General features: G+C 35.3%; 1 protein-coding gene across 5 annotated transcripts in view; it reads right to left on the bottom strand.

Annotated features, from left to right (window-relative positions):
• The window catches only part of ptn (pleiotrophin), a 63,832-nt gene that overhangs the window by 8,882 nt on the left and 35,786 nt on the right, over positions 1–19,164 (bottom strand). For all 5 annotated transcript variants that reach the window (XM_058772733.1, XM_058772731.1, XM_058772735.1 and 2 more), the window contains 2 exons: positions 1,926–2,014; positions 990–1,163 (listed from right to left, as the gene is read on the bottom strand). In XM_058772733.1, the coding sequence (XP_058628716.1) occupies positions 990–1,163; positions 1,926–2,014 (263 nt within the window). The remainder of the gene's footprint in view (positions 1–989; positions 1,164–1,925; positions 2,015–19,164) is intronic.

Below are 19,164 nucleotides of genomic sequence, written 5' to 3'. Positions count from 1 at the left end.
TTATGGGAGTAAAACGGGTTGAGGGCTACACGAGGGAAAAGAAAACACAACCCAGACTACATTAAATACAGGTTCACTTACAGCGAGGTTTGTGCCGAGCACAGTTTGTTCGTTTTGCGAGGTGAATTATTGGCTGCCGAGAGCACGAGACCATCGAAATGCAATTTTACACAATAAACAATTTAGGTTCTGTGTTGGGTTGGCACTTGACGGCTAATGTAAAATCGGGATCCTGAAGCAAAACCAATTGCGAAGCCCTGATCTATGCTTTCGTTGCTGTATCTCTCGTCTCATTTCATCTTTCATTCTTTCTGTCCATGCGTTGGAGCGATTTCTCTCGGTCTCTGCCGGAATGGATGGGGGTTAAACTGCTTCAATCAAGCACAAAATTGTCTCTAATGACATATTTAAAGGCAGAGAGAATGTAATTACATGCAGCAGCCCTCCGGCTGAACGGCCGCAGTCCTGAACCGAGACCCTCAAAAATGAGGCCGGTGTGAAATAGAGCCCTTATAACTCAAGAGGAAAAATTCTACACCAGACATCAGCGTTTGGACGCTAAACTGCACTGACACGGCTGCTGAACTACACAGAAATACACAGAGGATTCATCACTCAGCGTTTAGTGTGATCATGTTTTATTAAGTCTGTGATTTCTGATGTTCTTTCAGAGCGAGTCTTGCACATTCCCAGAGAGAGACTTCTTAGAGAAAACACCCTACAGTTTCAGTGTTTGTTGATAGTTTATGTGCATACCTACAAATCCCGAGGGAAGGTGGCATATGCTCTCTCTCTCTCTCACACACACACACACACACACACACACACACGGTGGTATATTCTGCCAGCTTGTTTCTGGCTCTCACTGTAGTCGTGTCATTTCTGAGGACAGAATTCTGTGAGAATCTCCATCTTGTTACTCCACAGTGCTGGCTTATTTACCCTGAACCATGTGTGTGTGTGTAACCTGTGTTCGTGTGGCTTCTCACCTCCAAACTGCTTTTTCCAGTTGCAGGGGATTTTGCAGCGCTGGGTTTTGATGGTCTGTTTACAGTCGGTGCCGGTGCGTGTGCCCTCTCTGGTGCCCAGGCCGCAGTCACCCTCGTTAGCCACACACACGCTCCACTGCCACTCGCCACAGTCCGATTTACGCTCTTTCTTACCTGTCAGAGTGAGAGCACACACACTTTCGTGTTGCACCTTACAATTGTATGTATGAGAGCCAGAGAGAGTGTGTGGATTGATATAGTGCAGTGTGAGGTGATACAGAGCGCTGTGGGTAATATAGAGCAGCATGGTGTAATACAGAGTGGTGTTGGTGATACGGACCAGTATGGGGTAATATAGAGTGCAACGGGTGATATAGAGCAGCATGGGGTAATATATAACAGCACGGGTGATACAGACCAGTATGGGGTAATATAGAGCAGCGAGGGTAATAAAGAGCAGACAGATAAAAGCAAGAAGTGCTTGCAATTCAAAGTTTCAGGTATTGTTCAGATTAGTACAAGCTAGACAGGGAGAGATTAAGGAAAGGTGATATAAATCAGCACGGGGTAATATAGAACGGTGTGGGTGGTATAGAGCAGTATGGGGTAATACAGAGCAATATATGGTAATATATTGTAAGAATAGAAAAGATAAAGCAGTGTGGGAAATTATAAGATTATGGGGGTAATATAGGGCACAAGGGGAAATTTAGATCAATCTGGGGTGATACAGAGAAATTCAGGGAAATATAGAGGCACGTGTGGTGATATTGTATGTATAAAGTATGGGATAATATAGTGCAATGTGGGCTAATGGGGTAATATAGAGCAGCACAGGGTAATACAGACAAGTATACAGTAGTGTAGGGTAAAATATAGCAATATGAAGCAATACAGAGCAGTAAGAGTGAAACAGAAAAGAAAATGTTCTGTTACCTTGTTTCTCTGTTTTTCCACCATCTGCCAGCGTCACTGTGACAGTCAGGAGGGCCAGTAAAGCCACACATACCCACTGCTGCTGCATGCTGGGAAAAAAATACATGCACATTAAGTGTATGGCTCATAATACAACAAAACAAACAGCGTGCAAATATCAACCTGTAAAATGCTTCATCAACATATACATGCAAAGACTATCTTTCTCTCTCTTTCTTTCAGTCATTCTCTCTCTGTCTCTCAGGAGGAAAAGTAAAGGTGGATTGAATAATTAGAAAGCAATTTTATCCCAAACGCTCGGCTGCACTTCAGTTACAGTAGCAGCGCAGCCCAACGGCGACATCACCTCCATTTCAATTACTTATGAGCCTCTCTCTCTCTCTCTCTCTCTCTCCTTTTCTCTTCCTGTTTCTGGTTGGCTGATTTCCTGCTGTGCCCATAAGCATTGGCTTGCTGGACTTTTTTCCTAGTTCTGCCTCATGTTAAAGACGCTCAGCCATTTTCTCTCATCGGGTGAATCTCACGAAATCTGTAAATTACATGTCCAGGTCAAATTTAAATAAAATGAAGCCCACATTTAGAAAGATGTATTATTTTCAAGACAGTTAAGCACATTTCCTCCAATTTTCCATAATCCAGCATCATTGCTGTGGTGTGGAAAAAAAGTGTGAAAATGGAACACACTTGTACATTATGCTAGTATCTGTTGCACTGCTTTTTATTCATGCACATTTTAATTAAACCTTTATTGCATTACAGTAATGAGCATGTAATAAGAGTCACCACTGAGAATTATGGGAATTATAAAAGATTCCAGATGCATTACAGTAACAAGCATTTTGGGACAAAATGTGCTGAATTGTCCTGAAAATAAGGTCAAAATTGCAAAAAAAACAATCATTTGTGTGTCATCTCTCAGTGCTAATCACGCTGGACGTCTCTCTGCTGGGCACACACCTGAGCTGTTCCACTCGAGTCAGACTGTGAAATCATCAGCGCCACATAATAACCGTGATTTCAGTCAGATGGGCAAAAACCTGCCAATCAAAGACTCATGAGTCATGACATATAAAGCGGTTCGGATCGTTAAAACATAATCTGCCCTCCAAACCCTGATTAGCAGCACTGCGAGTGAATGTGTGATACGGGATGAGAGAGGATTAGCCTGGAGTGATGTGACAGGAGCACTGAGATTCGAGGACCAGACAGCAGGGTCCAATTCAATACCAATCGAACCGATTTAGCAAGCAAGATGCAGAACTGTAATTTGCGTGTTAATTTAAAGTAGAATTAACATTAACCGTTGTTTTTAATAATGCATTTCGTTACTTAGCATGGTTTACCCGGAAGCATGTTGTCGCATACATCGTATTTATATATGATATTTATACTGACTACAGTATATAACATAAAATAAACGTAAGATAAATGTAAAAAAAACTATACCAAAAATATAAAATAAAAATAAACTCTCTCTATATATATATATTGTATATACATTTTATATTATTGCTAAGGTGATCTATGTATATTTAATTCTAATTACTATAAAATATTAATATAAATACGAATAATAATAGTAATACATTTATTAATTAAATTATATTTAATAAAATATTTATATATTATTTAATTAACTTTCATTTTACAGAACACTTCCATTTCCTATTAAATATGATAAATACTGATAAAATATACAGCTTGAAACTACTGTAAGTCTCTTTGGATAAAATCATCTGCAAAAATCATAAATGTAAAGGACAGATCCCATAATAAACAATTTTGATTGTTGTGATGGACTCCAGTAAATTCATCTTCCAGTCGTTCTGATTTAATTTCAGCTCATGTATTGACTCGATCCTACTAGACAGATATCATGAATATCTACACATTTAACCTCCACAGACCCTAAAGGAAGTCCACTAGAGTCACAAGACAAATAGCTTGTGCTTTCTTACAAACCCCTACAGAATGAAGACCTGAGGGGGGTCGGCCGTGTGTGTGTGTGTGTGTGTGTGTGCACTGAGGTAAAGCTGTTATCCCGCTCTAACACTCCATTAGCTCATTGATCAGTGTAAAAGCAGGAGAGAGAGAGTGACAACGTGATCCATCAGAGTGAAACACACACACACACAGAAGAAAGCTGTACTCGTCATTCGCAATTGACAGATTTCTGTAAGCCTGGTGCATTGGCTCTTAAAGGGACGGTGCACCCAGACAGCCAAACACTGTTATCATCTACTCACCTTCATGTCACACGAAACCTGTGTGATTTTCTTCTGTGGAACATAAGAGTTTTTTTTCTTCATAGAATGAAAGTAGAAGGTCAGCCAAAAAGCGCCATCAAAATTTGAGGCTGTTCCTCACATAAAGCTGTCATACACAGTGTAAATCTCGCAGATGCTCTTCTGAAACCTCTCTGTAGGAAGGCATGTTTTCATATGCGCTGTGATTGACAGGGTTTTATCCGCGCTGAGTCTGGCTTTGAGAGGAAAAGCTTCACGCTTGATCCAGCTACTCTGACTCGGACCCAAACCCGGATTTGTGTTTAGTGATCAGGGGGCGGAGCTTATCAGAACATGTTAGAATGCAGAAAACAAGAAGATGATCTAAAAAAGCGGATAAAAGATGATGATACGTTTTAGTTGGACATTAATCTAACGTTTTTTAAACGATACAACAAAGGTAATGTTCTCATAATGTTTGGAACAATCAGAAATAACGTTTTTATAACTTAATGGCAACGTTAGCAAAACGTTCTTAGGACATTTTTGTTATCTGGATGTGAGCTCAAAGAAAAAACACGCAGTTTCCCGCTGGTAATTACGACATAGTGGTGTTCATACGCATTCATCTCATTAAATAATCATTGCGACATGACTTGAAGGTGGCGTGTGCTCGAACAGGGAGGAAATGTGAATCGTTAACAGCTTCAAAACTTGTGTTTACAGAGTTATTTCTGCTGTTAACACATGTCAACAGGTCAGCTTCTGGAGAACAAGAAAACGGACAGCACTTATCACAACATTTCTGTTGGCATTCAGCTGCTTTATTAAGTGACATTTATAGCATCAGAATCAGAGACGTGCTGCGAGCAGCTCTTAGATTCACTGTTTATGGGCCAAAATTCAGTTTGCTGTGAATCTATAAAACAATATTTAACAAACCATCGCTGACTGACAGACAGTGAGAGAGAGAGGAAAGCTGCTTTGACATGAAAATAACCAAATTCATAACTAAAGATTTCATCATTTCATTACTGGACGTTGACGTTGATTGTTTATTCTTCCTCAGAGAGACGTTATGATCACATTACAACCTGAACTCAAACTAGATTTACTGGAGAAAATATGATATGAAAATATTTGCCTGTGCAAAACTGACGGACAACTGTGTGTCTGATCACGTAGTAAACACAGTCCTGGGAGTAACTGATTACATGTAATCTAGATTATGTAATCCAAAAATTAAAAATAAGTACTTGCAATTTGACAAGTTGTCATTCATAATTCATTGATTGTCTCTAATTCCTCTTTTTCATCTTTTGAATTTACCTTTCTGAAATAGCCTATCGATTAAATGCGTTTAGAAAGTCTTCTGTTTTGTGGACATTCACACAAAGACCAGTCGCTATTATAATTATATAATACATATTGTAACTATAATCAGGTGCCCATAATTACACACAAAAAAAAATGAGAGGCCACAGCATTGGTCTGAACTGGATTCATAAAAATCACTTATATTTTAAGAAATGCCAACATTGCATCAACTACCGATAAACATTAATTTTTATTTGAATTATCATTCAGTGGATTATTTAAGCATGCATTCCTATTTCTTTCAAGACTTTCATCTTTCGAACACATTAAAATGCACCATTCACCATTACATGTAAAATGCAGAGATTCTTTTTTGTATATATATTTGTAACTTTTTCAATATATATTTTTTATCAGTATGGCACACGATTATACAATTTAAAGTTAGGTCAAAAGTAATATAAAAGTAATCAAGTCTGATTATCTGTAATGTAATGGAGTACGTTACTAACCACAATTTTTGTCATGTAATTTGGAATCAGTAAGGGTTAAGTAATCTTCCAGCACACACACACACTCAACTTTAACACTTTAACACTTGACAGTGTCTTCAAATCCATGACCCGTATGCAGCGAGCAGTCAGTACTAATAAATCCAGACCATATTCCCCCGTAACGTTAATGCTGCAGGTCAGCGTCAGCAAGGCGTCTGATCTCGGTAAACACAAGCCACAAGACACAAATCAAACAATCAGATTCATGAGAGAGAAACCCTGTGCAGAGCAGCACTAAGCCTGCAGACTTACACACACTCAGACGGATGGATAAAGCCGCCGGGTCTCCGATAAACCTGCCAGGCACCTGTAATCCCAAATCACTTTCACACACAGTTATACACACACACACACACACACACACACAGCTCATAGCCGGCAAAACCCTCTCAAATGGAAAATAGATGGGATGTGTGTTGCAAATCGACTTTTTGACATTCGTGTCTTTCCATGAATTTCACTCCAGAGAAAAGTTCAGCCCGAGGGACAGAGTATTAGCTCACACACACACACACACACACACACCAAAAACATCTTTCAGGATATGTCGGGAAGCTCAACACCACCAAAGATGAGCCGCCTCACCTCACTCGACCCCGAAACACACGGGATGTGTTCCAACAGCACACTAATATACTACACTTACACTTTATGCAGTATGTACTACTGGTCAAAAGTTTGGGGTGTTTTTGAAAGAAGTCTCTTCCGCTCAGCAAGGCTTGCATTTATTTCATAAAAATACAGTAAAAGCTATAAAATTATGAAATATTTTTACAATTTCAATGAGCTGTTTTCTATCTGAATATCTGTTAAACTATAATTTATTTCTGTGATGCGCTGCTGAATTTTCAGCATCGTTACTGCAGTCTTCAGCATCACATGATCTTCAGAAATCACTCTAATATGCTGATTTGCTGCTCAAGAAACATTTCTGATTATTATCGATGTTGAAAACAGTTGTGCTGCGTCATATTTTTGTGGAAATCATTTTTCAGGATTCTTTGATGAATAGAAAGTTCAAAAGAGCAGCATTTATTTAAAATAGAATTTTTGTAACATTTTAAATGTCTTTACTATTATAAATTTATCTTTTTTTAAATATTACTGACCACAAACATTTGAATGGTAGCATATCATGGTTTCCACAAAAATATTGTGCAGCACAACTGTTTTCAGCATTGATAATAATCAGAAATGCTTCTTGAGCAGCATCATAGAATGATTTCTGAAGATCATGTGACTCTGAAGACTGCAGTAATGATGCTGAAAATTCAGCTGTGCATCACAGAAATAAAATACAGTTTAACAGATATTCACATAGAAAACAGCTATTTTAAATTGTAATAATATTTCACATTATTACAGTTTTTCTTAATTTTTTGATCAAAATGGTGAGAATAAGAGACTTAAAACACTTGAAAGGAGAAAAAAACACTTAATTACTCCAAACTTTTGTCCAGTGGTATGAAGTAACAACAATGTATTGTTGCATAATGCAAACTGCTTTAAAACCAACAGGAAGTATGCAGTGCAGTACTTTTGTTTTTCACATTGACACCAACACAATGACAACTACTTAAATAATAGTCTTTAGCAGTGCTGTCTTTACCGTCTCCGTATCCCACACCACGATTCTCAGCAGCATTATTTAGATGTTACGAGTTGGATTGTCTTGTGAGTTTTTCTCGGACTGATGACAGATGGTGCATTTGGAAGCAGGTGCGTGAACAAAGCAATTACATCCAAAATAGAGCAACGGCTCCATCATTAACACCCCCACCCACATCGCTCACCTCTTCATCTTTAAAACACGGCCTGCGTTCGGGGCTTCTGAAAGTTTTATTTTGGTAATGTAAAATGATTCATGCCCATCCCCGTAGTGTTCATCGGTTAATAGAGAACAAAGCGAGAAGTAAACTGGCAAACATGAGGCCAATGTAGTGTGTGAGCTGAGAGCCGCTGACACCTGCACTAGATGAGTATTCACACCTGTACTCCAGAACACCTGTGTTTGTGTGTTTATTCCAGCTACACTTCAGTGTTTTGTACGCTAGATAAATCGGAAATCACTCAACAATCGTTCGCTAATTCACTACACAATATTTGGCAAATTTTAAAAATATTTTTAATTAGACTTTATTTTTATATTTTCTGCTTTCGTTTTAATATCAGCTTGAAGTTTTCATTATTTTTTGTCATTTTTATTCGTTTTTTTTTATTATTAATGTCTATGTTTTTAAACATATATGTTAAAATAAAATGAGAAATGTTGCCTTGGCAGCTACCAAAAAATAAATAAATAAATAATAATAATAATAATAATAATATATATATATATATATATATATATATATATATATATATTTAATTTCAGTTGATGTTTATTTTATTTTAAGTACTGTAATTTTTATGGTTTTAGTTTCAATACAAATTATATGATTTTACATAACCATTGAGTCTTAAATTACAGATAAAATATATTACAAATTCGATCTGACAGTTTATAATAAATTGGATTTTAAACTTTGTTTTAAAGATGATTTTTTTTCAGACAACAACAACAACAAAAAACTAAATTAATCTGAGTCAGGTACTGCATAAAAATAATAATTCTGCTGCCTATTTAAACTCTTTTTGCAGGCTATATTTGTATTGGTAATGTACAAATATTAGTATCATTGCAATAATATTTTTAATAATTGTTATTAATATTTTGAATTTGTTCTTCACTGTAAAAAAAAGAAAAAGAAAAAGTTGAGCCAACTTAAAATTTTAAGGAAGCCAGCTTCAGCAGATTTTTGAGTTTGCTCAACTTATTTTTGGGAGATTCTCAAATTTTTGTCGTAAAAACTTGAAGTTGAGAAAACTCAAAAATCTGCTGAAGCTGGTTGCCTTAAAATTTTAAGCTGGCTCAACTTTTTTTTTTTTACAGTGTAGTAATTTTGTTGATTGTTTTGCTTCTGCTGTTGATTTATGCCGGTGAACGTCTTAATCTCAGTCAATTCACTATAAGCAGAAAGTGAAAGTAAAAACGGCATCCGACGCCGCTTATTCTCTCAGAGACAAAGAGAGACGAATCTACTTCAACATGCTGATAACGGTATAGCCTATAGCAGTTTTCATTTATTTCCTTTATATTTCTCGTGTCCCATACATACTGAAAAAAAAGAAAAGAAACGCATTTTGTGTTAAACAGGTTGTTTTTGAAAGTCGGTGCTTGAAATAAAAGCTTTTTATTTCATTGATTTTTATTGATGACTGCAGTGTTAATATTTTAATTGTAGGACTATAATTCATTGTAGGTAGCCTTTAGCCTAATAGACCTATTTTAAAAGACATCCCAACATTTTAACAATTTATTGAGGAGTTGATACAGCCTAATCTTATCCTCGCAGCGCGTCAGTTATGCGTTAATTAAATTGCACTTTTAATTTAATAATAAAAGTAACTTCATAATAATAATAGGCCTAATAAAAATAAGAATGTAACAGGCAACAAAGAGCAAGAGAAATGCAATTCCTGAAATTCAGAGAAATGCATCTCTTATTAGAGTTTATTGAGCTTGTCAGGCTTTCTACGGCTGCTCCTGACAGCTCCGATCAGCCTCTAGCCCACACACACACACACACACACACACACACACACACACACACACACACACACGCACACACCTCCAGACGTAAGAGCTTGGCTCACCAGTATTTTTATGTTTGATTGCACTCAGAAACGTCAGAAGAGTTTTTCTCAACAGCTTCGGCATAGTTTTATTTAGCTCAATTAGCAATTCAACAATCTCAAAGTCTACAGTACCAACACACACACACACACACCTGATACACATGTATGCAGCTAAATTCACATCTGTTTATTGCAATAACATAAAAAATACTTGGAGAAAGTTATCTGGTATGTGCACAAAACATGGAATTAATGTGGTATATATATAAAAATGCACACTGCGCAGCTTCTGTATACATTGCATAGTCTCTATTTATTTTAAATAGTGTATTCTGCTACTTTCTACTGTATTTTTGAAGTTTGCATCATTGATTATATTACTATCTCATACTGTGAAGCTGCTTTAAAACAATCTCTACTGTAACGCACTATAAATAAAAGGTGACTTTACACCGCAGGGCGAGAAACTAGTATGCAACGTGTGTGTGACAAATAAAAGAAAGTGTTAAATCACTAATAATAGTCATTAATAATAATAATAAAGGAACTCAAATGCCACAAAACTCATTATCATTGGTAGAATGTACAATATTTCAAAACACGCATTTCAGTCAATTACTATTTATGCAAACGGTCAAATCTTTAACCTGCAGAAAAAGAAAGTTTAGTAAAAAGTAAAAGTGCAAACATGGCAACATGCTACTGGAAACCATCAATGGGTGTAATGCATTACTAGGAAATTAATTACTGTAATTGAATTACGTTTCCCTAGAAATTAAGGGAATGCTCTGAATTTTTCTGTAATTTAATTTCAGTTACTTCTGATGTAATTGCATTAAATATTGTATAGACTAATAGACTAAACTAATATGAAAATATATGTTTTTAAGGTAAACTCTCCCCTTAAACACTTTGGTCAGTTCAAGAATAATTTATGTAAATGTATATTATTTCTTTGAAATAATTAAAAGAGCAGTTTTGTGTCTATACTTGGTTGATATGGGATTTAGACTTTTTAAGAGTAACTTACCCAACACTGAAAACCATTGTTTAAATCTATTTTTAATAATTAGTAGTAGCAATTCTTCATTATTTATCATCATTCTTCATTTTATTTATTAATTTATTTTAAACATTTTTTTTATCATTATCTAGTTTAATATTAATTTTATTTAATATTTAATATTATTAAAAAATATTTTATTTTACATTTTATAGCATTTTTCTCTAAAGTTTTCCGTGGATCTAACAAATGTCTATCCTGTTATTGTTCAGCTGGTCGAGGTTGACATGGGATTTAGAAAGTAATAAGTAATGCAATACTTTTGAGAGAGAGTAATTAGTACAGTAATCTAATTACACTGTCGAAGAATGAATTTCTTTTTTAGACTAACACTGGAGACCATTAAATCTATTTTTAATAATTAGTAGCAGTAATTCTTCATTATTTATTTTAAACATTTTTTATTCTTATTTTTATTTATTACTATTATTATTTATTTTAACTTTTTTTTTTTTTAAGTAGTAGTAATTCTTCATTAGGTATTTATTTTTAAAAAAAATTAAAAACCTAATTTAATTTTTTTTTCTTTTTTTTTTCGTAATACATTTTGTACACCATTTTTTCTCTAAATTTTTACAGACGCCCTACCAAATGTCTATCCTTGTTTTGTTCAACTTTTTTTTTTTGAGTAACTTCCCCAACACTGGATGGTTAAAAGCTTTAAAGTTTAAAAGTTGACGGTTTGTAATGATAATTGTAGTGGAAACCATCTGTGATGCTTCTATAGTTTCCCTCTGTGGGTTTTCTACCCCGCTGTTGTTTGGGATGCTGGACTCTCACAGTCAGCCGTATATTAACGGAGGAGTTGCGTTATTTTTGGTCAGCACTTGGAGAGTGTGAAGCAGAAGAAAGCAAGCGACATAAAGGGAGAGAAGGAGTGGGTGGGCTCTTTAAAGAACAGCGCGCTCTGTGAACACACACACACGGTGAGGCCGAGGTCGCTGCTCTTATCCCACAGCAGCGTCTTCTAACTTCATCTGCACTCAGAAGTCAGAAACACAGAGAGAGGTGTGTGGAGAGAGCGGGCGGAACGGTGGGCGGCGGCGCTGACCCGACTCCTGACCGCTGCGATTCATCTCCTGCTTTATTTACAGATCTGCGCTTGTTTGTGAACGGCTACAGTCGAGTTTAGTAGGTGGACGCGTCCCCGATTAAACTTTCCAAAAGCCCTCCTCTTCCTCGCCGTCTGTTTGTGAAGATATCAGCCAACACAGCTCCACTTTAATCCCGACGAGAGGATGAGATCTCATAATCGCTCAGATTAGCCACACCATCCGTCGCAACGCTGTTTCAAACCAACTTGAGATGCACAGTGACGTCAAGACCCAGAAATCAACATTTTGCCATCATTTACTCACCCTGTAGTGTTTTTCTGTACAATACAATGAAATGAAAGCCATTCATTAAAGCAGTCCATATGATTCATGCACTACATTCATGTGTGAAAGGAACGCTCGTTAAAAGTCATTATTTGCTAAGAATCTACACTCCTTTAATCTTGAATGACTTCAGAAGACTTGAATTTCAATCTTTTAGATGCCATATACACCCCCAAATATGATTAGCTTCATGCAAGTGACCCCCATCCAAAAATGTAGAAGGAATCTATATATTGTCATGTATAAAGATCCAATTTCTATTGTGATAAAATTTCTATTGTTTATTATATTATTTTCTACTGAATAAAGTGCTTTAGTGTTATCTGCATTATTTATTTAAATCCATTTTTATTTGTTTATATATTTTATATATTATCTAATCTATTTTTAGTATATTTTAAGTTATCACAGTTTTTATTATTTTTGTTTTCAATTTAATTCTTCAGTAATTATTTATTTTAAACTTTTCTAACATTTATCTATTTATTTTCATATTTTTAAATACTTTTTATTAAATATATTTTTGTATTTATTTATTTTAATCTAATTAAATTTTTAATATTTTGTTTATTTATATGAATCTTTTATAATTCATTTATTTGTAATTTTCTTATTTACAGTTTTTCTATACATTTTTCCATGGATCCACGAGCAAAAACCCCAAGGTAGAATACTCCATATTTTTCTAACATTTACTTAGATATTTTAACCAAATTTAACTAATTATTATTTATTTAAATACATTTTTAGTATTTATTTATTTTATTTTATATTTTAATTTATTTTAATCTAATTTTCATTATTTATTTATATTCATTATTTTATTTATTTATTTATTTAACAGTTTTTCTCCAAATTTTTCCATGGACACCCTAGCAAACCCCCCTGAGCTAGAATACAAGTTATATAGACTATTTTTATTCTAATTCAATTGTCTTTTTTGTCTCTTGAAGCTGAACTCGAACTGTTGTTGTCTGGAGAACAGCAACTCCAAACGTCTTTCGTGTCCACCGCAGACAAAAAAATGATGACAGAAACTTGGCTGACCTCTTCCTTCAGCCACAAACCATCAATCATAAACTGTTTACATGCTCCAGGTATTGATGATACAAAAGCCCATTAAATCAATACACAAACTGATTGGGTATAATCCATAATTTCCCCTGAGCATCGGCCGGACCCTCGTCTCACGTCCCCGGCTTCTTTAATTAGGTGTCAGCCGTAATGACTCGAGGGCCTCGGAGAGGTTTGTGTGAAAAGACAGAGACAATAAAAATAAATGTGGGCTGCAACATTAGAGCAGCGTCTCTATTATTATCTGTGTTCACTACAGAGGCTCTTAAGATGAGATGTGCATTACGTGTGCGTGAGTCAGCCGGGCCACAACACCCCTATTAAACGCTTATTCTGGCCCACTGCGTCGACCATTAGCGCACGGCAGCCTATTAGCACTGCGATTACAGACCCTCTGTCCACCCCCCATACGGACCACATTCCCTCTGCATAATGATCTCATGCACACACACACACACACACACACACACACACACAGTCACCTGCTTTCAGAAAACTCACTGTTTCGCCCACCTACAACCTTAAAAATACAGATCTTTATTAGAATCAATGGTGTCATTAAGAGCCTTCAACATCCACAGAATCTTTCCATTTCACAACACTGGAAAAAGATTCTTTAGATTATTAAAATCTTCTTCACACTAAGAAAAAATGGTTCTTCTGTTGCATCGCTGCAAAAATACCAGTTTTGAACCTTAATTTTTAATTTACAAAGCACCAACAAAAATAATATTATATGTGTAAAATATTATTTGGAAAATTATTCTAGTACATTACATTATTTTCAACTCATTACAGTACTGTACTGTCAATGGTATTATTTATATATATATATATATATATATATATATATATATATTTTTTTTTTTTTTTTAAATCTATTTCTTAGTATTTATTTATTTAATCAAATGTTATTTATTTATTTTACTGTATTTTTTTACACTGTTTTCCTCTCATTTTTCCCACAGAACCTCTGAACTAGGTATATATTTTAAAAATAATATATATATATATAATTATTTTTATAAATTTAATTTAACTCAAATTTTTATTATTTATTTGCTTATTTAAATCTATTTATTTAATCTAACTTTTCATTACTTTTTTTTTTTTTTTTACATTTATTTAAAAATAATAAAAAAATTAAAAAAAATAGTTAAAAAAAAAATTTCTAGACTTTTTTCTATAATTTCTAGATTCTAGACCCCCTAGCAAAAAACCCTGAACTAGAAGTAGAATGGGCTATTTTTATTTATTTATTTATTTGCTTGTTTACTGGTTTATTTATTTCAATCAAATGTTTTATTAAATTATAATTTAATAATTTTTTAATACAACAGAAATACAACAACCCTGCGCTAGAATACAAATTGTACGAGTTATTTATTATTCTAATTTAATGACCTCTTTGGAGCTGTTGTATGGAGAACAGCAACTCTTCCTCAAAACACCTCAACGATTCCATGAAAAATGGTTCTTTTAAAAACTGAACTCGTATCAACAACAGTGAATCCGATTTTGAGCACTGAACGTCAGTTTGAGCCAACAGCCGCTGGAAATCTGGCATACGAGGCTGAGAAATGTTGCTCTCGAACACCGACAATACACATCCAACATCTCAGCGAAACAAATGAAAGTTTTCCCGCGGCGGACCGTTTCACGAGGAAAATGAAACCATGCTCTGCGTTACTGATCTCTCGGCCTCTGCGTCTCCATCACTGTGATTAACAACATCACATCAGCTTTAATAATTCAGTTTGCAACAAACTTACATCTCTCTCCAGCTGTTACCAGGTCTGTATCAAACCGATCTGATCTTATTATTAGTAAGTGCTGTTTGTCTCTTTCTTCGGTCATTTTTTAAGGGCTTCGAGTCTCACAGCTTCTTTAATTGATCTGTTTTACAAGATCGTCTGTTTCTCATAGCTTGTAATGAGAGATGTCACGGTCTCAAACGGTGCTCAGGTTGTCTAAAACTATTTTCTACTACAACTTCAACATTACAACAGAACTGACTGTTTACTTTCCTAATCAATGTTCCTGGTCTTATTGTGGATGATTCATAAAAAATACAAAATTGATTTTCGGCTGACATCATCGATCCCTCATATAAGCCCCGCCCCTTCATGTGTAACACCCACTTTTAGTTATCCAATCAATCACTGAATTAACCACTTTCTATATTATTTTCTACTCATAATAGTACTATAGTGTTAGCGGATTTATTTACTTGTTTATGTTATTTAGTATTTATTTATTTAATCAAATGTTATTTATTTGTTTGTTTTAATCTAATTTATCATTATTCATTTATTAAATTTTTATATTTTTTATTAATTTTAATCTTTTAAAATCTTAATTTATTTTTCACGGACCTTTCAACTAGAATACAAGTCACATGGGCAATTTTTTAAAATATATAAATATGTTTATTTAAACCTATTTTAAAATCTATCTAATTTTCATTATTTATGTTAATACATTTTCTATTTATTTTTACAATGCCTTTTTTACTCCTCCTCTTCCAGAAAACCACAAGCAAAGCCCCAGTACTGGAATACAAGTTGTATGGACTATTTTTTTTCTAATTGAATTATCTTTTTTGGAGTTTGATGCTGACATCATCTATCCCTCATTCAAGCCCCGCCCCTCCATATGTAACGCCCACTTTTTAAGATCCAGATCCACTGGTGGATAAAGGGCTCTACTTTTTTATTTATCACTGAACATCCTGCTTTCCTCAGACGTATATCCGATCACTGAAGGAAAACGCACAGGTTCCCTGAGCTTTAAGAGACATAAACCGTTCCTCTGGGAATGGATTTACAGAATCTGTAGAAGTGATTTACCACAAACCAACAAGACCCAAAAAAAGAGATGATATAAAAAGATAATGTTTTCAATAAAACGTAATACACTACAGCGTCACCAAATGGATCGGGTTTCAGAAACACTCCCTCGTCTGTCATTGGTCAGATAAAGAAATAGCCCCGCCCACAACCACACCACTGGCTGAATTAATGTTTCTTCACCACCAGTATTTTAGTTTCAGATACTATTTTAGTTTTTGATATTTTTGTAATTGAAATTTTAGTTTTGATTAATATTTTGAATTTGATTATGTTCTGTTTTCATCCTAATTTTAAAGTAAACATTTTAAATTTAGTTTTTTAATGTGTTTTTGTCATTTTTATTTGTAATTATGTCCATCTATGATTTATTCATTTTTATTAGTCTTACATTTAAAAAAAATGGTAGGATATATTTTGAAACATTTTCACTCAGAAATTGCTAGTAAATGTCACAAATAAGTTACAGAGAAATTGTTATTTATATATAATATTATCTCTCTCCCTCTCTCTCTATCTATCTATCTATCCATATATCTATCTGTCTATATCTATCTATCTATCTATCTATCTATATATATATATATATATATATATATATATATATATATAATACAAACCCGATTCCAAAAAGTTGGGACACTGTACAAATTGTGAATAAAAAAGGAATGCAATAATTTACAAATCTCATAAACTTATATTTTATTCACAATAGAATATAGATAACATATCAAATGTTGAAAGTGAGACATTTTGAAATGTCATGCCAAATATTGGCTCATTTTGGATTTCATGAGAGCTACACATTCCAAAAAGTTGGGACAGGTAGCAATAAGAGGCCGGAAAAGTTAAATGTACATATAAGGAACAGCTGGAGGACCAATTTGCAACTTATTAGGTCAATTGGCAACATGATTGGGTATAAAAAGAGCCTCTCAGAGTGGCAGTGTCTCTCAGAAGTCAAGATGGGAAGAGGATCACCAATTCCCCCAATGATGCGGCGAAAAATAGTCTCAGAGAAAAACTGCAAAGAGTTTGAAGTTATCATCATCTACAGTGCATAATATCATCCAAAGGTTCAGAGAATCTGGAACAATCTCTGTGCGTAAGGGTCAAGGCCGGAAAACCATACTGGATGCCCGTGATCTTCGGGCCCTTAGACGGCACTGCATCACATACAGGAATGCTACTGTAATGGAAATCACAACATGGGCTCAGGAATACTTCCAGAAAACATTGTCGGTGAACACATTCCACTGTGCCATTTGCCGTTGCCGGCTAAAACTCTATAGGTCAAAAAAGAAGCCATATCTAAACATGATCCAGAAGCGCAGGCGTTTTCTCTGGGCCAAGGCTCATTTAAACTGTTCTGTGGTCAGACAAATCAAAATTTGAAGTTCTTTTTGGAAAACTGGGACGCCATGTCATCCGGACTAAAGAGGACAAGGACAACCCAAGTTGTTATCAGCGCTCAGTTCAGAAGCCTGCATCTCTGATGGTATGGGGTTACATGAGTGCGTGTGGCATGGGCAGCTTACACATCTGGAAAGGCACCATCAATGCTGAAAGGTATATCCAAGTTCTAGAACAACATATGCTCCCATCCAGACGTCGTCTCTTTCAGGGAAGACCTTGCATTTTCCAACATGACAATGCCAGACCACATACTGCATCAATTACAACATCATGGCTGCGTAGAAGAAGGATCCGGGGACTGAAATGGCCAGCCTGCAGTCCAGATCTTTCACCCATAGAAAACATTTGGCGCATCATAACAAGGAAGATGTGACAAAGACGACCTAAGACAGTTGAGCAACTAGAAGCCTGTATTAGACAAGAATGGGACAACATTCCTATTCCTAAACTTGAGCAGCTTGTCTCCTCAGTCCCCAGACGTTTGCAGACTGTTATAAAAAGAAGAGGGGATGCCACACAGTGGTAAACATGGCCTTGTCCCAACTTTTTTGAGATGTGTTGATGCCATGAAACACATTTTTCCTTTAAAGTGATACATTTTCTCAGTTTAAACATTTGATATGTCATCTATGTTGTATTCTGAATAAAATATTGAAATTGGAAACTTCCACATCATTGCATTCTGTTTTTATTCACAATTTGTACAGTGTCCCAACTTTTTTGGAATCGGGTTTGTAGATAGATAGAAAGATATAGATATATAATATTTTATTTCAGTTCAATTTTATTTTATTTCAAGTGACTAAGGTTTTTATGGTTTTAGTTATAATAACGCTGGTCATAGACCAGTATACAATATACTGTATCGTAAGTGATTTGAGACAGTATTTTAACATAAAATATGCATATTTTGAATAATTTCCTGTTGTTTCTAGCCTTTCACTTTGGGATAATTTCCTCCTGGTATCTGTTTTGAACAGAACTAATGTGTGTTCATTAACAGCCATTGAGTCACTCAGTCTGTCAATCACTCCACTTACTTCACTGCTTCTTTTCTTTCAGTCTCGGGTGACTTCATACTGAGAGACAATCATCTCACTTCATTAGACAAACACAAACAACCCAGCACTCCCGCAGGGGCCGGGAAGGAGTCTCAGACAAACAGAAAGCGAGAGAGAGACACCCGGGTGATCCAGGTGAGACGAACGCTCTGATCTGATCATGTGCAGGAGATCAATAATCACCTGCCAGACACTCTGTGCTTTACAGCGGAGGGGTGCATGCTGGGAGAAGTTTCACGGATTAACTGATCATTATTTTCAAGCAAAAGCAGTCATTCATTTGCTCTCGGGGGAGAAAACAGCCAATCAGAGGCTGGCAGAGTGAACCAGGCGTTTAGACGCTATGAAAACACAATGACTTTCACTATAAGAGCCAATGGATGGTCAGCTCTGAATGACCCGCGGTCAGCATCAGCATTAGTTCTGCTGGACCTGAGCTCAGATCTATCATTATGAAAGATCCCAGTCTTCTCTGATAAACAACCCAATGAGCCTTATGATGATTGCATTTTATTACCATGATAAAGGCCCATTCACACCAGGAGCCATAACTATAACTAGAAAATCCATTATCATCGATGTTGGAAACAGTTTTAGCTGCTTAATAATTTTTGTGTTGGAGT

The sequence above is a fragment of the Onychostoma macrolepis genome, chromosome 04, assembly GCF_012432095.1.
Source record: "Onychostoma macrolepis isolate SWU-2019 chromosome 04, ASM1243209v1, whole genome shotgun sequence".
Taxonomy (NCBI): Eukaryota; Metazoa; Chordata; class Actinopteri; order Cypriniformes; family Cyprinidae; genus Onychostoma; species Onychostoma macrolepis.
The sequence above is the reverse complement of the archived record's forward strand: the minus strand, read 5'-3'. Positions and strand labels throughout refer to the sequence as shown.